Source organism: Rhinolophus hipposideros (genome assembly GCF_964194185.1).
Source record: "Rhinolophus hipposideros genome assembly, chromosome: 19".
In the NCBI taxonomy this organism is placed as follows: Eukaryota; Metazoa; Chordata; class Mammalia; order Chiroptera; family Rhinolophidae; genus Rhinolophus; species Rhinolophus hipposideros.
In genome coordinates, this window is record NC_138065.1 from 5,324,483 (window position 1) to 5,348,504 (window position 24,022).

Here is a 24,022-nt window from a genome sequence, read left to right on the forward strand (position 1 = left end):
CTAGCCTGACAAGTTCTATGAACAAGGGTACCTGTCTCAGTCTGCCCCCTGGACCTCTCAGTTTGCTGGTTTTCTGCATATATTCTAACTCTTCCTCACTCTAACGGGAGGTCAGAGAGCAGCCCATTTTACTCTTTCTTACTCCCCCAACTTAAAACAGATGAAATCAGAAAATTACCCAACAATGTGGCATAATGAAAAGATCAAAATATCGGGCATCAGAAGACCTATGTCTGACCCTCCCCTTTGCCATCTCCTTGCTATTAATTTTGGGCAATTTTATTTAGTCTCACGGAGTATCAGTTTCCTTATCCATAAAACACTAAAATCTAGTTAGTGATTGTGATTATTAAACAAGACAATGCACTAGGTGCATTGCATAGTGCCTGACATACAGTAAGTAAATATTGGCTCATTAAATGCCAGCATCGTTCGTTCATTGCTTTAACTCCACCACCAATTGCATGTGATGTTGGACAAGTCACACCACTTCTCTGAGCCAGTTTCTTCATCTATAAAATGAGTAGTCAGACAAATGATCTCTAAGTATCTTCTCACTCTACAATTTCCACAGACTTGCTTCCAGGCCTATTTCCCCCCCCACGCCCCAGCCTCGCCCCAGGGGTCAGCAGGCTTTCTAGTATTCCCAAAGACGGCGCCCAAGCTAAGCTTCTCTCTGGTGGAGGCTATCGCTTTCTCTCTTTGCAATTGGGTGCTCAGAACCTCCGCCCTCCTCAATAATTTGCCTACGGCTGAGCTGCAGCCCGCCAGCTCCCGCCCCCCTTTGGTGATTGGCATAGGACCTGGCTCGTCCCCGCCCCCGCTTGATTGACGGCTGGGTTTCGGCACCGCCTTCAGTCCCTGGGCGCTAGCTGGCGGGGGTGGCTGGGACCGTTAGCTCGCCAGGCTGGCAGGCTCCCGGCCGCTACTCCACTGGCGGCAGGGATGGAGACTATGCGAGCTCAGCGGTTGCAGCCTGGAGTGGGCACCAGCGGGAGGGGCACTCTGAGAGCACTGCGGCCTGGAGTGACTGGGGCCGCGGCTGCCCCCGCCACACCCCCCGTGGGCCCCCCGCCGGCCCCACCGCCCCCCGCACCGCCCCCGCCGCCCCTGCTCCTGTCCGGGGCCTCCGGGCTGCCACTGCCTCCCGGCGCCCCAGGCAGCCCGGCAGTCCTGCGGGAGGCCGTGGAGGCCGTGGTGAGGAGCTTCGCCAAGCACACGCAGGGCTATGGCCGAGGTGAGTGCGGGTCTGGCCTCCTGCGGGACACCCTCTGTACGGGAGCCTTGCTCCCACCGTCCTCTGGATCGCTTTTCCTGGCGCAGAGCCCTCACATGCATTTCCTTTTGGGGAGTTTCCTTCTGGGCTCCACACACACACAGACACACACACACGCACGCACGCACGCACACACACACTCATACACACGCTTAAGCCTCTCACCCCCTCCCCTTTATTGAGTTACTACTATTTTCTCCTGGGATTCCTTTTTACAGATAGAGCCCTCTTTTCTTCCCAACCTTTTCTCATTCAGAATATAGAATCCCTCCTGTAGCCTTAACATCTCTCTGCCTTTGAGGACGGCTACCTATTGTGCGGGATCCTATCCTTTATCTCAGATCCAAGACGTTTCTCATCCATACCGTCTCAGTCTTTCTTCTGTGATCTCAGCAATTCCTGGACTCCCCATGTACACTGACTCCATCTCCTTGATTTCTTACTTCTTTTCTTACTCATCGTCACTGTGAAATTTCCAATGCAACTTCAGATTTACTGGGAAATCGGTAGAGCCTTCACAAGTCACTTATAATAATTGTGTTTTTAAATCTGGACCCATACTATTGAGCTCACACCACCTTCCTGTGACTTAGTACCTCACTTTGGTGTCTTTTTAAGTATGGAGCCTCTCAAGTCAGGCCTGTCTGTCTGGCCCTGTTTTCCTGGCGCTTGCCCAGGAACTGAGGATAAATCCCAGGCCTTGGCTCTCTCCATGTTAAATTCTGTGGAAATGAGCCAGGCAGAAACCCGATTTCCATTAGAAATCTTCATTTTAAAGATGCCTAATTTCTAGGGCTTCTGAGAAGGGAGATTTGAGGATTTTCTTTGTTGTTTTTGTTTAACCAGTGCGGCATTTCCTGAGTTTGAGCTCCAGATCCATAGTGTAATAAGGAATATATAGTGAGGGGTGTGGTATATAGAATTTAGGTCTGGAATTTCTGATACATCACTTCTCTCTGGTTGGACAGGTCCTGCCTGACCTGGAAGTGACTATATCTTTAACTTTCTAGCTTAATAATAATGTAGAGAAAGGTTACAGGGCTTTCTCTATAGACAGTAGTTTTTTTTCCTCCTCTCCCTAAAAAAGTGTAGGGAAAAGAGCACACACATGGTTTGGAGTCAGACAAGTCTGGATTAAACCCCTGATGAAATTTCTGTCACTTGCCAGCTATGTCTTTGGGGAAGTGACTTAACCTCACTGAGCTTCAGTTTCCTTGTTGGTTATGTGGATTAAATGAGATATTGCACCTGACACTTGATGGATACTTGAAAAAATGATGAGTATTATCTCGAATTAACTGGTTCATAGTTCTTTGGGAAGAACATGTCTCATTTTGTCCCACTCTTAAATCCTGACAGTGTAAACCCAAAGATTCCTATGAAAACAGATTTTTAGATCCATTTTGTTATATGTGCCCAATGATACGTTTACCGTCCGTTTCCCTTTGTTCAACACTTTGAATTCCTGCCACGGGGCGGTCACTCTGCGAGGTGCTGGGAATACAAATGTGTATGATGCTGGATTCATCAGGAGGGAATACAGTTGTTTTTCTTGTTTAATTCCTACATTTAACAGGGCTGTGATGGAACTGCCATCATCTATTGTCCTGCTGCTTCAGGTTCCTTTGAGACCAAGGGAAGGTCTGCCTCAAGGAGTAGCCAGGAGTGGTCACTCTAAATGTGAATCCTTCCTCTTGGACACTTACAGGCGTTTATTAAAATTGTAGAGGAGTTACCTTTACCCTTTTTCTTGTCTGTGTTACCTGGAAAGCCTCTGGTTTGGCATCTACATTGAGTGTCCTGTAAAAACTTTTTCATTTCCTCAGAAAAGATGAGGGAACAAGGGGATGGAACTGACAAAGAGCAATCAGCCGAGCTTCAGACTCTGCAGCACTTCTCTCTTCCAACCTCCTTACCTCCCACCACAGTCCTCATTATTTTTGAGTTTCTCATTTCCAGTCTGGGTGTCCAGCCAGTACTTTGGGAGAGTTTGGCAGATAGTTCAGCTTCAGGCAAGCAGAGACTCTCCCGATTTGGCTCAGGAGTCCTTCACCACATGGAATCACTTATTCTGCTTCGATTAATAGGCAAAACTGCCACTGGCATGCACCCACATACCCTTGTGACTGATGGTATGGTATTTGGGGGCTGGCTCTACTCCCCTGAATATAATTTACTTTGGTCTTTGCCCAGACCATTCCCCGATCCAGCAATACTTTTACTACCTCATCTTCAATTCACATCCTTCATCTTCTGACTGTGCCAAATTCACCTTTTCCAGCCATGGTCTTCGGCTTTACCTCCACTCATGTAGGATCTCAGCATTTATATATATTTTAAAAACCTTCTGTTATTTCACCTGCTTGTCCTATATCTCCCCTCTCCTCCCCACCACAATATCCCTGCCCAAGATACACACATAACTCACTATGTTGTAGGATTGTAGTTTGTAGTGCGTGGGATTTGGAATCAGAGAACCTGGCCCTGTCGAGGAGTGGCTGTGTGATCTTGGATAAATTGCTTAATCTCTTTAGGCCTCAGCTGTTCCGCTCATTCGTCTAACGAATATTTATCGATCACCAGCTGTAGTGGTGAACAAGACAGACACTTAGTCCCTATCTTCATGGAGCTCACAGTCCACTTTACAGAGCATGGGCGAGGATTAATGGCGAAATAAAGCAGGGCAGTAGAATAGAAAGAGAGCTGGCTTTGCAGGCAAACACATAGTGGCTCTGAATCCTACTTCTGCCACTGTGGCCTGTCCTTAGCTTGTTCACTTTTTGTAAAATGGATTTTATAATACCTATCTTGATGGGTTTGTGTGGATTAAATGAGATAATGAATGTAAAGCCTGCAGCACAGCACTCAATGAGTCGTTGCTATTATGCATCTGGAAATGCTTTGCAGACTGTGCACATTGCAGCTATTGTTAGCATTACCATTCCCTGTACCCCGTTTTCCCACATGGCATTTAGTCCCCTTCTCCTAATGTTTGACAGCTGGCATGAATCTCTAAACTGGCATGAATGAGTTTCCTTGCTAGGTAACTTCTGCATTGCCCTATTCAAACCTGTTTTTTTTTTTTAATTATTGCTCTCCATGTTTATTACAATATGGTTATGTGATTGGAAATTCTGCCCAGCTTTCCACTAGGTTGAACAAGTGAAGCTTGTGTGGTATTCTCTGTTCAGTTGTTCCTTTTCCTCAGAATCACAGAACAGCTTCTTTGCCTGTAAGTGACCGTGGAGTTAAGTTGATTGGTCTGAATATTTCTAATTTTTGGAATGTTGCATTACACCCTGTATTAGTTTCCTGTGGTTACTCCAACAAATTATCCCAACTTTGGTGGCTTAAGACAACAGAAATTTCTTCGCTCGCAGTTCTGGAGGACAGAAATCCAAAATCAGTATCATTGGGCCCAAATCAGGGTGTTAGCAGGTCTGTTCTCCCTGCAAAGCCGCTAGGGAGTAATCTGTTTCCTTGCCTCTGCCAGCTTCTGGTGGCTGCCAGCAATCCTTGGCTTGTGACTGCATCACTCCAGTCTCTGCCTCCATGGTGACACTGCCTTCTCCTCTTCTGGTTTCATCAAATATCCTTCTCTAGGGACATCTGTGATTGTATTTAGAATCCACTTGGATAGTCCAGGATAATCTCCCCATTTTAAGATCATTAACTTAGTTACATCTGCAAAGTCTTTGCCACATAAAGTCACATTCACAGGTTCCAAGGATTAGGACATGGGCATCTTGGCAGGGTGCATTATCCAGCCTACCGTTGTCCTTTCCCAAAGTCACTGTCACTTTACAGTCCCTCCTTCCAAAGATTCTATGTACCTTGGGCTATTCAGGGGTACCTTCTACAAATTGAAGTAGGAAACATCAATGAAATATTGTTAACCAGCTTGTCTATTTTCAGAATAATGTGAATTAAGCCAGGATAGTTTATTCAGCCATCCTTCACCAGAGAGAATCTTCTCACTCACCTTTCCATTTCACTATCTATTAATCCATTCTCCTCCACCACAAAATTATTTTTATGATATAAAATTTTAGCTGTAATTTCCTGTGCTGTTGTAACATTTTTACTCTGGTAGATATGCAATCTGTCCCTCTCATCCCACTTAGACAGTCATCTGATATTTTATCTCCCAAGAGCAAAAGTGAAATTATTCTCCTTTGGTTGCTGTTCAACGTCATGGTACAAGTAATTAAATCTTCCTCGCTATCTCGGTCTTTCTTGTGCCTTTAGCACAGCGTCCATCAGTGACTCCCAAATAGCAATTGTAGCTGTCAGATATGTATATCTTAGTCATCACGAAACTCCTGCCTCCCTGTTCTTGACCCATCCTTCTGTAAACCATTATATCCATGGTTCCTCACTGAGAATCTTCTGAAAACTATGGGCACCACCCTCTCCCCACACACATATAAATAGTCATATGCACACACACATAATTTTGTTAGAGTTTTAGGGGACTTTTGAACCCCCCATGAAGCTCATCCATGCACTACACCTTGGGCCCTGGGTGTAAGATTCCCAAATTGAAAAAACATTGGCATCAGGATATCTCCATTCATGCCCCTGACTCTGCCACAGCTGTGTGACCTCAAGCAAGTCACTTACCCTTCCTTAGCTTGAGGTGGACTAGATGATCTCTAAGGTCCTAAAAATAAATGAGGCTATGAGCATTTTCATATGCAGATCACAATTAATTGATTTTTTTTCCTGAGCACGTACCCAATTTTCCATTTCATATTTATATTTCTGAAATAAGGCTCCCTATTGCCTTTGCCTTTAAGTAATCATGGAAAAAAAAATAGTCCTGTACTCGGTGCCAAAAGGGATGTAACTGGATATAGAATGGACATATGCTTTTTAGTGGGACCTTCCCCATTATAGTGGTCTCCTCCCTTCCCTCTTTATTTCAATATTCGCCCTGTTGTTTGCATGTCAGGAGAGCTGTCATCCAGTTCATTGTGCTAAATTGTCTCAAACAGAGAACTGGGGCTGAAAAGATCTCAATGGAAAGAACAAAGATGGCTAAGCTTTCTGGGCAGCAGTGACCTTTGAAGAGCCCCTGCCAAAACGAAGGGTGGGAAAGAGAGTTTCCTTTTCATGCTGTCTTTTAATGGAAGAATGAACATTCTAAGAAGTCAGTTTAATATAGGGTGTTAGAAAAGAGCTTATGCTGCTTTTCAAACTCTGGCTGGTACACAGAGGCCTTGCTCCAGTTGTAGAACAGGTGAAATAACAGTTATTATTGACCATTCGATTTTTTAACACCTTGCTGGCAGGGATGTGTTATTCATCTTTGCATCTCTGATGTCTCAAATTTTTGTGCTATTGTGTGCTCAAATTTTTGGTTAAAGTGCGTGTGGCAACCATGCAAATGTGCTGTTCCTATCTCCTGCTGCAGGGAGCATAATTGACTGACAGTCGTAAGCTGCTGTCCCCTCTAGGACCATCACCACGTGTGCACTGAGGCTGCATGTCCTACAGGCTGTTCCCAGCCAGTGACTGAGCACAGCAGGGGTTCTAACTCGGGCACATCCTGGTGAGATGTGGGACTCCTTTGGCTTAAGGACTTCCTATTGGCCTGGCCAAACCTTTCTTGGCACAGCACATTTTCATGGTTGCCACACACACTGATGCAGTCTCTCATATCCAAACCTCCTTTCCTTCTCTCCTTCCACAGGTGTCAGACCTTCTGCATGGTCTGAACGCTCTCCCTTCTCCTCCTTCCTCTCTAATAAATCCTTTGCATGTCTCCCTCATTTTAATGTCTTCTCCTTGGCTGACCTGAACTAACACAACATAAAAAAATGAAAGAGTCCTCATTGTAACTGAGAGTAGAGAGTGGTCATGTTGGAAGAGAGTGGTAACTTATTATGAGGCTTTAGTTAAAGCCGTTTGAAACATTAAAGTGATTCTTTCCAAAGGCAAACTGATATCTTCCTTCCTTCCATGTAAAACCCTCCAATGGCGGGCTGGCCCGGTGGCTCAGGCGGTTGGAGCTCTGTGCTCCTAACTCCAAAGGCTGCCGGTTCGATTCCCACATGGGGTGGTGAGCTGCGCCCCCTGAAAGGACAACAACTTGAAACTGAACAGCACCCTCCACAATTAAGATTGAAAGGACAACAACTTGACTTGGAAAAAACAGTCCTGGAAGTACACACTGTTCCCCAATAAAGTCCTGTTGCCCTTCCCCAATAAAAAAAAATATATATCTTAAAAAGAAAAAGTCTCAAGGAGAAATAGCAAACCTGAATATTCTGTAACATTAAAAGAAACTGAATCAAAAAGTTTTAATAAATAAATAAATAAAACCTTCCAATGGCTTTCCATTGTTCTTAGGATAAAGCAAAAACTTTATTTTTTAAATACTCTAACATGGCCTACAAGGTCCAACCTGGTCTGGTTCCTGCTTCCTTTTGCATCCTCATCTTACATTACATTTCCCCTCACTCTCTCTTTTCCAGCCACCCTAGTTCCTTTATTCACCATACTCCCTGCTGCTACAGAGCCTTTGTACATGCTGCTGTTCCTTCTGCTCGGAGCACTATTCTCTCACCTTCGCCTAGTGAATTCATATTCATAGCTACGCTTATAAATATCACCTCATCAGGGCGGCTTTATTTGGACCTTCTTAACTAGGTCAGATGTTCCTCCAACATTTCCCATCATCTAGCCCTCCTTTATAGCACGTATCACACCGGCTACTTTTCATTTGTGTGAGGTTATTTGGTTAATCTCTCTCTCTGGCTTTGGACTGTAACCTACATAAAGGAAAGGAACAGTATATGGTTTTGCTCCCGATTGTAGCCTAGCACCAGTACAGAGTCTAGCACACAGTAGGTACTCAATAGATAGTGGAATGATTGAGCCCAAGTATCGGGGGATGAGGGGAACTGTTCTGGAATACAGTGTCAGGGCTGGAGTTTGATTTTACCCTATCTACAACGAATGGGTTAGCCAGTTACTGTTTCACGGATGCTGGCAGAAGTCAAGAGACTGGATCAGAGACAAAGGACTTTATTACTCACAGCACAGCAAGTAGCATGAGCATTATGCTTGTTTGCATCGGTTCCCCTTGCCTCCCAAGCCTGATGTGGGGGCCTCAGGCAGACGCTTGCACAGGCCATGAGTTATGTTACACGAGAGGAATATTAAGTTTGGGGAACCTGACATTTTATAGCAAACAGTAAGCAAGCTTGTTCTTTGTCCCAGAGAGATACGTGACCTATCTGTCAAGGTTTCTTGCTGCATACACAGCCCTGAGAAATGGCCCAGATAAAGAGCAGTCAGGCCCTTGAAATCTTGGCAGGGCCAGCAAAATGGAAATGAACGCAAGAGACCTGTGGAAGAGTATCTCCCAATATACAGTTTCTCCAAAAATTATTTATGTCTAGGGAAAGCCTCAGAAGAGAAATTCATTTCTCTCCGTCTTTCCCTTCCCCGCTTCCTCTCTCTCACACATACTATACACACAGTATTCCAGGATGGAAAAGAAACCTGGCCATGTGTTTGCTCATCAGAAGCATAGGCTTGAGAATAGCTAATAAGACTGTATTTCCTTGAGTGGCAGAATTGCATAAAGAACATTGACTCTGGAATCAAGACTGCTTGGGTTTGAATTCTTGCTCTACTACTGTAGCTATTATATCCTTGGACAAGTTATTTAACCTTTCTATGCCTCGTTTCCCTCATCCGTGAAATGGGGATAATAAAAGTACGTGCCTCATAAGGTCGTTGTGATTAAATGGGTAAAGCACTTAGAGAAATGTGAAAGCACTTAGAGAAATGTGTGACGTACAGTAAGTGTTCAGTAAATGTTAGCACTTACGATTCTAGGCCAGCTGACCAATAGTGGAATAATCTATTTGCACTTCATCAGGCGGTGATAACGGTCTGCTGCCTTTGGAAACTCTGCCTCCAACATTAAAGTTATTCACCTTTGGTGTCTATGACTCATCAAAATGGGAACTAGAGAGGTGCGGAAGGAGGGCAGGCGTACTCTGCTCTTCCTATGCAAATAGACTTAATTACAGTCTAGGTTTATTAGTTAAATGCTTTCAAATGGTGATAGGTAGGGAGCTACGGAGGGTAGACGCAGTGTGGGTACCGGTTTCAGATACTGTGTGGAAGCAGCGCGTCCCTTCGAGGTGCTCTCATTGCTGAACTTCACCACTTCTCTTTCTGCAGTGAACGTGGTGGAGGCACTTCAGGAATTCTGGCAGATGAAGCAGTCCCGTGGGGCTGACTTGAAGAATGGGGCTCTCGTGGTTTATGAGATGGTTCCCTCCAACAGCCCTCCCTACGTCTGCTACGTCACCCTGCCTGGGGGAAGTTGCTTTGGGAGTTTCCAGGTAAGAGTTGTCAATCGGCAGTAGCAAGGATAAATGCTTAGGTGCCAGGAATGGCTTTCTCCATCACTTTGGTCATTAAATCTCTGTCTGAAATCACATATGTGAGGACCTGAACCAATTCTGGGCAAGTCATTCTGGTAAGCACCTGGGGTACATTTGACCACAAAAGAACTTCAGTTCCTGCTTTCCTTTCAGCCTCCAATACTTCAAACCCACTTTGAATGCGGGCAGTTATGAAAATGCCCTTACTTGGTATATCAGACTACCTAACCCATATTCTGATCTGGCTTTCCAACTTCCTGCCATCTCTTTTTGAGGACATAGACTAATATTCCTTATCAGTACTTTTTTTTTTTTTCATAGGCAATTACTAAGGAAAGCAATGTTTGAGTTCTCTAAGAGATCAAAGGGGAGGTACTGGGTGGTGGAAATAGTACTTATATAAGAATTAGACCCAAATTCTCATTTCCCTGACTTCCATCAAAGCAAGTCAGGTAACTTCTCTGGGCCGCAGTTTCCCTACCTGTAATATGAAGGAGATAGGTTAGATTGTTTCTAAAGTCGTTCTAGTACTAGCATTCTCCAATTATACGAAAGACCTGTACTACATGATGACGAAAAGAGAGATTGCTATTATAGTGGAATGAGAAATTTGACTAGTGTGAACATTATATCAAAAACAGATTTGTCATGTTGCAGATAGGAAGGTAGCCTTCTGAAATGTCACCTTAGAGTCGGAGTGGAATTTCAAGAAGAAAACAAAAGCGTCATGTGCTATGTGCTTCCATAGCACCTCGAATTCCCGTCATATCACTTATCACAACATATTGTAATTGATTGTTTCTCTCTCCCAGTGGATGATACTCCATGGAGGCTGAGACAGTGTCTGTCTTCTTCCTCATTCAGTTTTACATCCCAACCACCAAACTCACCACCCAGAGTGGTCACTTAATAAATCTATTGCACGAATCAGTGCCGTCGCAGATCAGTTCCTTTCTCAAACACAAACAGTCCTAAGGAAGCTTCATTTCAAATCAGGTGACTAAGTTTTTCCCCTTAGAACACCAGCTCTTTCAGAGAAATAAATAAATGTCCAAGGATGACTAATGTTTATGCTTTCTCTTCTAGAGAATCAGATCTTTCCTTCCTTCTCCCACCTCATCATATTGTTGAAGAAAGATTTGATTATTTTATGGTGATGCTCAAAGCTGGACCATTATAGTAATTTGATTTCTGTTATTTCCTGAAAGAGTAGAATTATCTGTCATGGCCCCTTTTAGTTGCTCTCTTTTATATCCACTTCAGCAGGTGACATTTCTCCCGCTGGTTTTCTTCACAGATAAACCTTTTCAGAAACAGCACTATACAGTAGAATGGGCAGCAGGTTAGTAAATAGAGAAGTAGAAACAGAGAAATTGAAGAAGCAAGAAGGCTTAGGATTAATGTGCGTCCATATGCTGTCTCAGAGAGACCTGTCAGTTAAAGGAAATTGGGAACTATTGATATTAAGGACGATTAAGTAGCGAACATGTCTTGGTCTACTTTTTAAAACTGTAATATCACTTGTCTTCCTTTTCTCTAATCCTAATCATAAACGACGAAGGGCACAGAGGCCTTTGAAGCAGGCAGTGAAAATGAATTATAAAGGAATACTACGGTGCGTAGAGATCTGAAGTCGAGTTATTTAAGACCTCTGAAAATCAGACTTGTTCTGTGACACCTACTCGTATGCTGGATACAATGTGAAAACATGATTTAAAACATTTTTTTTCTTGCTTTCCTTGGGTCAGCTTTCCTTCCCCTAGCCACTCCTTGCTTCTAAAAAAAAAAAAAAAAGACTACCAATTCCTTCTTCAGACCTTAGATTCTGTTCAGGGATAGCTCCTTGACTCACTACATTATTGGGGGAACTGCCTGCTCATAGCTAAAAGTCAAGTCCAAGAATCCCAGATGGGATGATAGAAACTCAGAGGTCTCCTCTGCAGAAGCAGCCTAGATGCAGCTTTGTTCTAATCTTAGGTTACCTAGAGGGATGAAAAAAATCTTGCCTGTCCACCGAACAAGAAAACAAGATGCAGATTTCTAACAAGCTGGCCAGAATCTGGCTTTTGGTAATTAATTCTGTTGACAGTTGAAACGGGGCTATTTTTCACATCCAGTGATTATATGCTGACTTCAGCAGCCTTCCTCATTCTGCATTTGAGCTACAGCCATCTCCAGTTCCTTAATGACTTCAGGATGTTGAATCAAAATTATGTTTCCAAATGCCCCGACTTTTTTACAATAAAAACTTTGGAGGGGGTGTTGAACAAACTGATTTAACCAAAGAATGTCCAAGTGTCTTCTGTCCCAAGTGTTTCCCTCCCATTGTTCCTTTTCTCTCTCTGATGCACATACACTTTTTTTTTTTCTTTCTCTCTACCTTCCCTAGTTTTGCCCCACGAAAGCTGAAGCCCGGCGGAGTGCTGCAAAGATTGCACTAATGAACTCTGTTTTTAACGAACATCCTTCCCGAAGAATCACTGATGAGTTCATTGAGAAGAGTGTCTCTGAGGCCCTGGCATCTTTCAATGTAAGTTACTTGGAGTTGGAAGGAAGGAGAGTGGGGATGGGAGAGCTGGCTGATTGGGAAGTCTTGTATATGACTGGGAAAGGAAGCATGAAGTATTGTTTTCTTTCCTATCTACATCTCTGTTCTTTCTGTTTATTTCCCCCCTCTGTCAAATCTTTTGTATTATATGCTCCATATGTCTCAGTCTCTGTTCTATATATATGTTTGTTTTTGCTGTTATTTTGTCTCTTGATCTAGAAACCTTCAATCAAAATTTATGGAAGTTTAGAGATATTCCAAAATAAAAATTGAATTTTGCTTTTCCCAATTTTGGTTGAAGACCGTAGTCCCTTCTTCCTTCACTCTTCTTTTCTTTTCTTAGATGACTGTTTTTGTTGTCACTTGTCTCCTGCCTCCATTACTTCATCTTATTAATAAAGAATACTTTATAATACATGGTCTTGTCTTTTTTCCTTTCTAGGAATGAGGAGGGTAATTTATTTACTCTCTTTAAAAAGAACATGTGTTCTTTCAGATGGTGATGACGATGATGATAAGCCATAGCGAATCCTAATTGAGCATTTACTTTGTGCCAGGGACTATGCTAGGGATTTATATGTATTTTATCTCTTTTGATCTTCACAACAATCCTATGAGGTATAAGTACTATTATTATCCCTGTTTCAGGGATGAGGGAACTAAAAACACAGAAATGAAGTTTTTACCGAAAGTGACAGAGCTAATAAGTGGTAGAGCCAAGACTGGAACCCAAGGTGACTTACAGGTTTTTCTAGCTTAGGGTACATTTTAGAAGTTAACACTGCCTTCTTCTTTCTTCCCACAAGTTCACTGACAGGGTGATACAGCCAGAGCAGTTTTCTGTTCTCTTTTCATTTAAGATGTAATGACATATTCTGCTTCAGTTATGTGTTTTGTGGATTAGTGTTGAATATTTTAAACCATACATTACTAGGATCCATCTGTTTTTCTGCCATTACTCTTTGCCCCAGTGAGCAGTGTCTGCAGGGAATAAATACATTTTTATATTAATCAAAGCCAATTAAAATGAAGAAAGTACATGTGTCACCCTTGTCACCTAATATAAAATGAAATATTAGTTTGGATCATAGAAAGTAGTGGTTATGAGCATTGGCTCTGAATTCGTTGTTTTGGAAATTATGGTTCTACTAGTTATGTGACTTTGAGCAAGTTACTTAATCTAAGTCTCAGTTTTCTCATCTGTAAAATAGGACAACAATTATACCTGTCACATAGGATTATTGGATAAAAGAGAACATATTCAAGCACTTAGCACATGTTATCTATTTAGATGCCTTTGGATGCAAGTAATAGAAAATCTCACTTCAAATTGACTTAAGGGAATAAATAAAGGAACTGAATGTATTATCTAGCATGGATAGGAAATCCAGAGTAAGGCACATTTCAGGGCTGGTTGAATCCATGGATCAAGAATGTCATTATCTACTGTCTCAAATTCTTTCCCTCTCTCCACTCATTCATCTTCTAGATATTGGCTTTGTCCTTGGGCTGGCTCGCCTCAGGGTGCAAGGTGGCTACAGAATTCTAGACATTAAATAGACATAACTACATTCAGAGACAGAAATAGACCGTCTTCTCTGGTGTCTTTAGTAGTAAAGAATCTTTTCCCAGCAGATCTCCCCCTTCTACTTCCCAGTGGCCAGAATTCCCACCTTAAAACCAATTACCAACTCTCCCCGCCGCCCTCAAAAACAAATTACAGGCAATCGCCCTATAGGGCATTAGGATTTACGCACTGGAGTTAGGATAAAATCACTTCCCTGAGACCCATGGGAGATGAGTAGACACTAGAACAAAATTAAGGTTCTAGAGAAAGGAAAAAGGAAATAGATGTTGGGTAGTTCACCAACAGTGTCTACTCCAAAGTACAGTGAAAGTAAAGAAATAAAAGTAAACTGTTATTATTCTCATGCCACTATTCCTCTTTGATTAACCCCCAAAACTGAGAACTTAATGGATTTCTCATGAATATCCCAATAGAATCCCCCTTCTCCAGAATAACAATTTTCATTTGGTCTTAACCATGGGGAAAGAGTGATGACCACATTCTTTGCTTTTCACTTTTGTTCTTCATAAGTCCTGAATCTGACATTATCGTATACTATGTCTTGACAAATCACCTAACCTCTGTGGGTCTGAGTTTCCTCATTGGTAAAATAAGTAGATTGAATTAAATGAACTCTAATTCCTTTCCAATTATATTCTAATGTGCTTACCGCTTATCAAGTATTCTGTGATTAAATGCTTATTGAACAGACGGAGTTCATTTATAACCATGTTAGGTATAGAAGTGTTATGTGAGGTAGAACTTTCCGACTGATGGGTCATGCCACTCTGGTGTACTCCAAATGGGTTACAGATGTGCCATAATGTTGATCCCCTCCATTCTCAGGGGACAGAACAAGGCCTGGAGCAGACAGTCTCCTCTGCCCCACAGCCTCCGCTGGCAAGGTGCTCTGCCAGCACCCTCCTCTCTATACCCAGCTGACTGTACAGATATGATCATTATTTTCTATGTGTCGTATCATGGACAATTTTGGAGGTACTGAATAAGGTATCATTTTGGACAATTCTAGACAAAAATGAAAATGGTTGCTTGCTTCGCAGCCTTAAATCCTAATAGTGAAGGTTATCTTTGTCCTTCCTCCCTCTGGCTTTTCACTTCTAAATCCCCAACAAAGATTAACTATGTGCAGCGTGGTTGTTTCTTATGAGCCCCAAAAATCACATGGGTTGCTCTTGAGTAGTTCTGACTTCTTGTTGATTCTAGCACAGTGAGAACAAATAATAAGTAATAATAGTAAGTAGTATACTTGTGGTGGACTTATTAAGTGCCTGGTGTTATTTTAGGTGTGATACAAATACAGTAAAACCCCATGATAATGTGCCCCACAATGTACCAAATTTGGATATAACTTAATTGGTTCCTGAACTCTACCCTGTCCCCTTTCTCAAAAACAGCAGAATAAAGTTCTTATCTTGGGAGGTTGGGGGTGTGGTGTGGAAGTGGCTAGAAAAAGCAGGCAACTTCTGAGGGAACAGGAGGAGGAAGTTGGGTCCCTGTGTTCCTGGTAGTCTCCTGGCCTTATTTTCCTTGGTTGACATAAGGGTCTCCAGTAAACCAGGAGAGACTCTTCTTTTGGAAGTCCCAGCCAGCCCCAGGATTTGGAATTATCCTCATTAATAATAAAGCATCACCAAATAGCACCAAACCAGAGCCTATACCAGAACGAATTTAGGTTGTGTAACTGGACACCAGGTCCAGTACAATAATGCACCCACATTTTATATGATTGGTGTTTTTAGACCACATTTATCGCTTTTTAAATTTAAAAAAATTAAATATATTTAATTCTCAAAACAATCCTATAAGGTAGATCTATAATTACTCCCATTTTACAGATGAGGAAACTGAGGAACAGAAAGATTAAATGACTTCACCTAGTCCACAAGAATAGTAGGAGCTCCAGTCCATGCTCTTAACTTCTATATAGTATTGTATTTTTGTGCACACTAGGCTTGCAAGTAGGACGATGTGTCTTAATTCTACCCCTGCAGGGTCATGTCACCAATAGAAGACACATGAGGCGAATGTCCAGGAGGCCAGACTGCTACCCAGAACTTGCCGTGCTTATGGGTCCTACTGTCTCCCTTTAAAATGCATTTGCCCAGTTGTCCTCTAGGCTATTCCAATGAACTCTCACTGTGTTATTTTTGCTAAATCAGGGCTCTTCTCCATGTCTCAGTGTTCCCCACTGTAAAATAGGGAAAATCAGATTGACTTTGCTCTATCACCCCAGTTACAATGTGCAGTGACTTTGGAGTCTTCTAGGTCTGCACTGACCAGTGGAATAGCCACTAGTCACATATAGCTACCGAGGACTTTGAAATGTGGCTCCTAGGAACGGAAATGTGCTATAAGCATGAAAGAGACACCATCTTTTGAAAAGTTGTACCAGAAAAACAATATAAAATATTTCATTAGTATTTCCATACTAATTACAGTTGAAATAATATTTTGAATATGTTAGGTTAAATAAAATATGCTATTAACATATATTAATTACATTTTTGTTGGACAGTGCTGCTTAAGGTGATAATCCTGATTGAAAATCTATCTTTTGCTTTTCTCTGTTACCAGGGCAACAGGGAGGAAGCTGACAATCCAAATACAGGGATTGGTGCCTTCCGATTCATGTTGGAATCCAACAAGGGCAAGTCAATGTTAGAGTTCCAGGTACTATTTCACCTACTTCCCTAGCTCTAGTAAATCTCATAACGTGTCAGCCTGTGTGTGTGTGTGTGTGTGTGTGTGTGTGTGTGTGTGTGTACACGTACGTGCCTCCTACTCATCCCTTATACTTTGATATTCAATTGCAAAGGAAGGGAGAGAGGCTGTTAGAATATTTTTCAAAATATAAATACCTTCCTTCCCCCAAGGGCATATCACAAGAGGCCTCCACAAATACATTTTGTAAAGGTTACCCCTGTAATTCTGATGCAACCTCCCAATATAAATCACTGTCCTGGAACTTCATATTTTCTTCCCCCAGGAGTTAATGACAGTTTTTCAACTGCTGCACTGGAATGGCAGCCTGAAGGCCATGAGGGAAAGACAGTGTTCTCGGCAGGTAAGAGATCCCATGGGTGAGGGGAGTCTGGCAGAAGGACTATTTTGAGGAGGCTGTTGTGTTAGAAATAAGCAGGCCTATGGATGGATACCAGGTAATGAATACCGAAAGCCTGACTTAAAATACCCTCTTCACTCTTATTTATTATCTTTCCTATTTAAATCTTAGCTGTGAGTCTTTTCGGCCTTGCTTCCTGCTCCAGGAAGTTTCCCTTAAGAATCTTCTTAGAGGACTTACGTTGACTTCAGTTAGGACTCCACGGCTGAGTTCCTAGTCCCACTTGGGTCAATGTGGTATGAACCTTGACCTTGTCGGTGATCTTCGCATTCCTTTCCCCCTCCAGGAAGTGTTGGCTCATTATTCACACCGGGCCCTGGATGATGATATTCGCCACCAAATGGCATTGGACTGGGTGAGCCGGGAGCAGAGTGTGCCAGGGGCACTGTCTAGAGAGCTGGCCTCTACTGAGCGAGAGCTGGATGAAGCCCGGCTGGCAGGCAAGGAGCTGCGCTTCCACAAGGAGAAGAAAGATATTCTCATGTTGGCTGCTGGGCAGTTGGGCAATATGCATTCTTCCAACTGCTAGGTATCCACCCACATACTCTCCATCCTCTCCAGGCCCTTTTTTATATGTCCTTTCTAAGACTTAGTGTGATTTCTGTACATACTTTCTCAATTTTATACTTTAAAATATAGATATATATATATGTGTATAAATTCTATACCTGGATTCTACACCTGGATTCCTATTTGCTAAGAGATCCCCTTTCTTACTTCTAGTTTTTGGATGTAGTTTCATTTGAAACATCTCCACACCACTTTACAAGAAGAGTAGGCTGTCTCTGGAGCTTTGTTGGCTCTTACATTCCTAGTAACTATGTAGTCATTTCAGTAGCATGAGGTGATGGACTAAGTGTTCATGTCTCCTCCTTTTAAAATTCCAGGGAGCTTGAATAAGGGCTATGTGCCCCCCACCCCATTCCTGCGTTTCTTAGACTCAGAGGGGGCAGGTTATGATGAGTCTGAAGCCTTTTGCTTTGGTTTATCTTGAGTTGGGCCTACTTGGTACAGAATTGTTCCTCCAGTAACGGTATTTCCTAACTTACACCACCCCTCCCCACCACTACCTTACTCCCCTCTCTGACTCCTATTGGTCTTTCATTTTGAGGCTTCTTTACTTTATTATTTGGAAGGAAGTGGAGATATGGTTTCTCGTTTTTAAAGCATTCCTGAGAAAGTGTCCAGGAACAAGAGGAAGTATAAGCACAATCTGTAGGGGTTTATCACCTAAGTTGCCTCTGGGGCATAGATACCATACCGGTAGTCCAGATGTCTGGACGTACTCTACACTACAGAAGGGGTCAGGGTTGAAGTTGCTTGTTTTCAGTATTTCATTTTTCCCTCCTCTTCCTCCCCTGCTCACACAGCTTACTTAAGCCCTGTATTTAGACCCTCCTGCCTGCAGAGATTGGTGAAAGGTAAAACCTATTTCCCTCTTCTCTCTCCTCCCATCATTTTGTTCTTTGGAAAAATGATCTGTCCTATTTGGAGAGGACCATGTTCTTCTCTCTGCCATGAAGTTGCTGCTGTCTACTACCTTAGATTCACATTTGTTTTCTCTCCTCTTCTTCCACACTATTAGAGCATGAGTAGATCAGGAAAATCAGAGAACACTTTGTCATTATGGCACTTCCTAATTGGAACCTTGGGAGACCGCAGGAGGGGAAAGAGAATCAATAATCAGCTATCAGTGATTTGTTTTTAATACCGTTGTCTCCGCCCACCTCTCTCCTGGGTGGAATAGGAGAGATGGGATCTGGAGTACAGCTAAAGCATTCACCTTTGGGAGTATTTTTTGTAGGTCTTCTAAGATATAATTCCCCCTTGTTTCTGTAGTCTCCTTTATACTATAGTATAGCTCAATGCACTTTCTAAACTGAACTTGGGAAGTATAATGTGCTTACAAGTAGACTTCCCATTTAACAGTTATACACTTTGCTTTCAGAAATAGGTTAGGAAACAGGCCACTGTTTGTTCTTTTGGATCAGACAGGGACAAGATGGAAGTCAGCTTTCTTGCTTTTGAAATCATCTTGGTGACCAGTACATATGGATGGGATCAGAGGTAAGGACTCTAGCAACAATTGTTATTAGTTCTTGAAAGGGACTTCCTTGAATTCTTCACACCCCTTCTCTCTAGTCCGTGAAGCACATGTAGGGTTGGAACAGGCTCCGTTAAAAAATAGGTGTGTCTATTCAGTTTTTATTGATATTTATCATCTGGAAATCACAAACCCTCATTTATCCTATGCTCCTTTCTCGAGGAAGTGTTAAGGGGTGTGAGTTGTGGGAAGAACTTGTCCTTGCACTTCCTGGATTTGTTTTTCTAGAATACCAACAAGTAAGATCTCAAAGGACTTGAGAAAAATTGTTCCCTGATCTGTACACTTTTGCTGTTAAAGATTTTACTTACCTTTTTAGTACTTTCTATGTATTTTATATGTATAATTTTATACAATTAAAAATAGATTTTTGTCTAGTGAGCCAGATTGACTCTTTCTTGAGATCTATGTATCAGAGGAGTTCGAAAATAACCCTTTCTCTTACATATAGGTATACTAAAAAAGAATTTTTATTAGTATTTTGTTGGGTGGTAGAAATAAAATTGTACTGCTGGGGGAAGACATCTTGCCTCCCCTCCTCCAGACATTTGAGGAGCCTGGATTTTGTCTTTAATCCTTTCTCCTTGAGCTCTACCCATCACCACTGGCAATCTCACCCATTATGGTGGTCTAAACTGTATCATACACGATTCTCAAATCTATTTCTTCCACCCCCAACTTGTTTTGAGTCTTAACATCTATATTTCCATATATTGGACATCACCACCTGAATATAACAGAAGCTCTGTGAGCTCACATATCCAAAATAAAATTCAATTCTCCATATATGCTCCTGATTCCCCAGATCTGTTATTGGAATTATTATCTACCCAGTTATCTAAGCTAGAACCCCAGATCCATCTTCAACTCTTCCCTACCATCATCTAATAAGCCACTTACTGTTGCGTTTACCTCCTGTGTAAACATTCTAATCTGTTTTGTCTATATTTATTGCCTTAATTCAGTCCTTTGTCATCTCTGGGCTGGACCACTGCAATAGTTTCCTAATTAGTCTCTGCCTTCATTTTTAACATCTTCCACATTACTGTCAGATTTCTTTCTAAAATACGACTGTACCATTCCTTTGCTTAAATGATCACTTAGCTATCTTCACCTTTAGCAGTATTTCCCAAAGTTTTATATGAGAACCCTTACTATTACCTGTGATGACTTTGGGTGGTAGATGGGCAAACATTTTTCATTTTTACTAGTTATGTTTTTATCTCAATTTGTAGTAAAAAACATAGGTTTTCCACTTATGATAGTGATATCTAAATGTAGTGTAAATTTGTTTAAAAAGTCAGTCTATTTCAGGAAAAATGCCAATAAAAATAGAATAACGCCCATTTACAAATGTTAAAAATAATGAATATGCAAATACTTGAAGTAGGGAAATTTATTTCCTTCAGGATAAGTTCCAGAATCCTCAGCATGGCATGCAATTTGGCCTTAAACTGTATTTCCAGCTTTATTTCCTAGTCACACAGCATCAAGCATACAGAATTCCTTGCTATTCTGATAATCATTAATTCAGTAAGTAGCAAATGTCTACTTTGAGCCAGGCACTGTTCCAAACTTTGCGAATGTAGTTGTAAATATGAGTCTCTTGACAAAAGGATTACATTCTAATGGGAAAAACAAACATTAAACAAATTAGAAAGTAAACAAGGTAATTAAGGATTCTGATTTAAGATCCATGAAGGCATAAACAGAGTGAAGGATAGAATAGAGAAGACCCCTTGGGGTGACCATAGTATTTTAGGGAGACACAAAGGGTGGGGTTGAACTAGCCAGGTGAAGAGCTGGAGTAAGACCATCAGAAACAGAAAGCTGCAAAAAGTCCTGAGATGGGAAACAGTACAACACAACAGAGTGGAGGGAAAGTGTAGGGAGAGCTTAATGTACGCGAGGGAAGAATGGTGATGGAAGAGGTTGGAGACCGGGCACGGTGTGAGTTTGAACTTTATTCAAAGTGCAAAAGTAATTCAAGGAAGGGTTTTTAATAGGGATGTGACCAACTAATTTTGAAAAAGATCACACTACCTACTGTGGAGAATAGATTAGTGTCTCCTGGTCTCAATACAACTGCATTGACTGGAAAACGACCAAATCCTAAAGGCTCAGTTCAAAACCCAAGCTGTCCCTTACACGGACTTTCCTCACTCCCAGTCCTATTAGGCACTTTCTTTGCACTGCTGGAGTCCTTTGTGATAGCAACTATCACTTACAATTGTAATTATGATTGTTGATAATGCAATTATTTTTCCTTGTATTGCCAGCACCTCCTCTAATATTAGACACACACATATATAGGCACTCATAACTGTTTGATTAAAAAATTAATCTGCAGTCTACTATTGTTTCAGGCCTATGTCGGGGTTCCAGAATTTGGGGACAATATGGGTTTTGCCTCTTCTCCTAGGTGTTTAAACGTGAAATACCCGCACGCTCCTCAAAAAAGCTAAAGCGCCTATTTTGTTTGAAGCCATGGCTTTCCCCCCCCCCCCCCTTTAATTCCCAGAGGTGGTGGGAAGCGCTTGGGAGTTTAGCTCTTAAAAAAAAAAAAAAAAAAAAAAAAGTTGGCTTATCAGTCTCACCAATCCTGTTTCAAGACAACTAGGTTTGTTAGTTTCTTTAAGAGACAAATTCGGTGCCGTCATTGTGTGTTCCAGAAGCAGCTCTTTGAGCCAGCATTGCTGACTGAACCATTTTTTTAAAATGCTCCCAGGAACAGGGTACAGGCCTGGAAGTTTAGAGAGAAAAACCTTTTATCAATTTCCATTTCCTAGTATGGGGTGAAAACAGACGGAGGGCAGCCATCTACTAAAGAAATCAGGCTGAGCTCCATCGTCAGTAGTTTTTCTCCAAGGCAGCCCTAAATAGGAGGAAGCCACCACCTCCGCCTACCCCTAGCTTGTCTCTCACGGCAAAACTGTTTCCAGCTCACGACCCGCTCAAAATGGCTACAGGAACACTTCCGGCTCTTCCCGGACTAAGCCCGCCTCCAGGGCGTATTTTCACCGCACCGATGGGCGGGACTTAGAGTAGGCTTTTGATTGGTTATCTTGACTGGCGACCTTTCCCCTCCGCGACAGTTTCCCGAGATGCTTAGTTCCTGAGCGGCACAGACGAGAATTAGAACGAAGGCAACATGGCGGACGTGCTGGATCTTCATGAGGCCGGGGGCGAAGATTTCGCCATGGATGAGGATGGGGACGGTGAGGACGGTGGAGGCGGCTGCGGGAAGCGGGGAAGGTGCGACAGAAGGGAATACCAGGAAAACAATTTCCATTCTTCCCGGCAGGGAGGGTGGGAGCCGGGGAACCGGGTTTCGGTTGGAGTGGAGACTCCGCCCCTTTCGGGGCGGAGCCTGGGGGCGGGACCGGGAAGGGACTGGGATTGGAAGTGATGGGGGTCCGCTTTCAGATATTGTCTTGGGAGAGAGACTATCGTGTTGTTTTTGTTCCTTACTCTTTACTTATGGGGCGCAGAAAGCATCCACAAACTGAAGGAAAAAGCGAAGAAACGGAAGGGCCGCGGCTTTGGCTCCGGTGAGTGTTTGTGGGGAAAGTGGGGTCTGGAAAGGCTAGAGCTACGGGTTTGGGAGTCCCCGTTCTGATTCACGGGGAACGGTGGGAGAAGGGATTTGCGGTGATCTCGTGTATGTTTCTCATTAGAAGAGGGTTCTCGAGCGCGGATGCGTGAGGATTATGACAGCGTGGAGCAGGATGGCGATGAACCTGGACCACAACGCTGTAAGTAAAATGGAGCCTGTAGGTATCGGTGTAGGAATTAGGGACTAATAAAATAAAACCAGTAGGAAAGGGGTCAGCGATAGCTTAACCAGCCTCTGGAGTTCACACCCCTGTGGTCTTGCTTGAAGTGTTTCTCTCATGGGCGCAAACCACCTCCCTCCTTTCCCCCAACAGCTGTTGAAGGCTGGATTCTCTTTGTCACTGGAGTCCATGAAGAAGCCACGGAAGAAGACATCCACGACAAATTTGCAGAATATGGGGAAATAAAAAATATCCACCTCAACCTGGACAGGCGGACAGGATACCTGAAGGTCTCCTAAGTTACACTCCATTGCCTCTCTTCCCCCATGACCCTTAGACAGCATTGTTAGGTCTCCCATGTTTGGTGTGGTTGGCCAAGAGCAAAGCTGAAATAAAAAAACATTGGAAATTGATTTTGTTACGACAGAAACAGACAGACATATTGTAAAGACAGTAGGGATATACTGGGGGCGCCAAAAAAATGTATACACATGACTTGTATTCATCTTTTGTTATCGGTATATATTGAGTATTACAATTTTAATACAGTTTTTCCTTAAAATGTTTATGTATATTTTTTGGCACCCTCTGATATACATTCGTTGATTAAAGTTTATACACATAGACTGTCCTACTTGAGTAGAAAACAGCTTGGTGGAGTAGGAGGGTTTTGATACCTGCCTTTTCACTTGCCCTAGGGCTATACTCTAGTTGAGTATGAAACATACAAGGAGGCCCAGGCTGCTATGGAAGGACTCAATGGTCAGGATTTGATGGGACAGCCAATCAGCGTGGACTGGTGTTTTGTTCGGGGTCCACCCAAGAGCAAGAGGAGGTAAAGTGGAGAGGGCAAACACTGTCTTGGGGAAGGGAATACGAGTGAAGCGGAATAAGGACATTGTATCGTGTCCCTCTGATGGACCTCCCCCCGTTCATTTTCCCTAGAGGTGGCCGAAGACGCAGCAGGAGTCCAGACCGGAGGCGTCGCTGACAGGATGTCTGTTGCCCGGGTGTTCTCTCCAGAGATTCCAGCCTTGGAGACATAGGGCTGGGGTCGAACTCACTGTTTGTATTTAATCTCTTACCTTATTGTTTGGTGTTTCTTTTGAGTTACGAATAAATGTCCTGTTCTCGTTTTCTACATTGAAAATTACTTTCCTGTTCTAACATTGTAAGCTCTGAAGTGCTATTTTCAACAAGG

General features: G+C 42.7%; 2 protein-coding genes across 4 annotated transcripts; both read left to right on the forward strand.

Annotated features, from left to right (window-relative positions):
• Positions 1-856: 856 nt before the first annotated feature.
• On the forward strand, positions 857-19,426 carry LIX1L (limb and CNS expressed 1 like). Its single transcript, XM_081024716.1, has 6 exons — positions 857-1,237; positions 9,479-9,642; positions 12,074-12,214; positions 16,395-16,490; positions 16,807-16,884; positions 17,228-19,426. The coding sequence occupies exons 1-6, from the start codon at positions 946-948 to the stop codon at positions 17,468-17,470; spliced, it is 1,014 nt and encodes a 337-aa protein (XP_080880842.1). The 5' UTR covers positions 857-945; the 3' UTR covers positions 17,471-19,426.
• A 2,707-nt stretch (positions 19,427-22,133) lies between these two features.
• On the forward strand, positions 22,134-23,962 carry RBM8A (RNA binding motif protein 8A). Of its 3 annotated transcripts, none has more exons than XM_081024787.1 (6): positions 22,134-22,263; positions 22,537-22,596; positions 22,723-22,800; positions 22,975-23,111; positions 23,520-23,656; positions 23,767-23,962. In XM_081024787.1, the coding sequence occupies exons 1-6, from the start codon at positions 22,197-22,199 to the stop codon at positions 23,810-23,812; spliced, it is 525 nt and encodes a 174-aa protein (XP_080880913.1). In that variant the 5' UTR covers positions 22,134-22,196; the 3' UTR covers positions 23,813-23,962. The 3 variants fall into 3 exon arrangements, with proteins under 3 accessions (XP_080880913.1, XP_080880914.1, XP_080880912.1); XM_081024788.1 differs by having other exon boundaries at positions 22,161-22,263; positions 22,726-22,800; XM_081024786.1 differs by having other exon boundaries at positions 22,173-22,300.
• The last annotated feature ends 60 nt before the right edge of the window (positions 23,963-24,022 follow it).

What these genes read in the sequence shown, in the direction of transcription:
- RBM8A (XM_081024786.1), top strand. Translation starts at nt 22,219, where the DNA reads ATGAGGCCGGGGGCGAAGATTTCGCCATGGATGAGGATGGGGACGGTG. An exon ending in GGCGGACAGGATACCTGAAG is followed by an intron (nt 23,112 to 23,519) that starts GTCTCCTAAGTT and finishes CACTTGCCCTAG; the next exon opens with GGCTATACTCTAGTTGAGTA. An exon ending in CCACCCAAGAGCAAGAGGAG is followed by an intron (nt 23,657 to 23,766) that starts GTAAAGTGGAGA and finishes CATTTTCCCTAG; the next exon opens with AGGTGGCCGAAGACGCAGCA.
- LIX1L (XM_081024716.1), top strand. Translation starts at nt 946, where the DNA reads ATGGAGACTATGCGAGCTCAGCGGTTGCAGCCTGGAGTGGGCACCAGC. An exon ending in CACGCAGGGCTATGGCCGAG is followed by an intron (nt 1,238 to 9,478) that starts GTGAGTGCGGGT and finishes CTCTTTCTGCAG; the next exon opens with TGAACGTGGTGGAGGCACTT. An exon ending in AGTCAATGTTAGAGTTCCAG is followed by an intron (nt 16,491 to 16,806) that starts GTACTATTTCAC and finishes TTCTTCCCCCAG; the next exon opens with GAGTTAATGACAGTTTTTCA.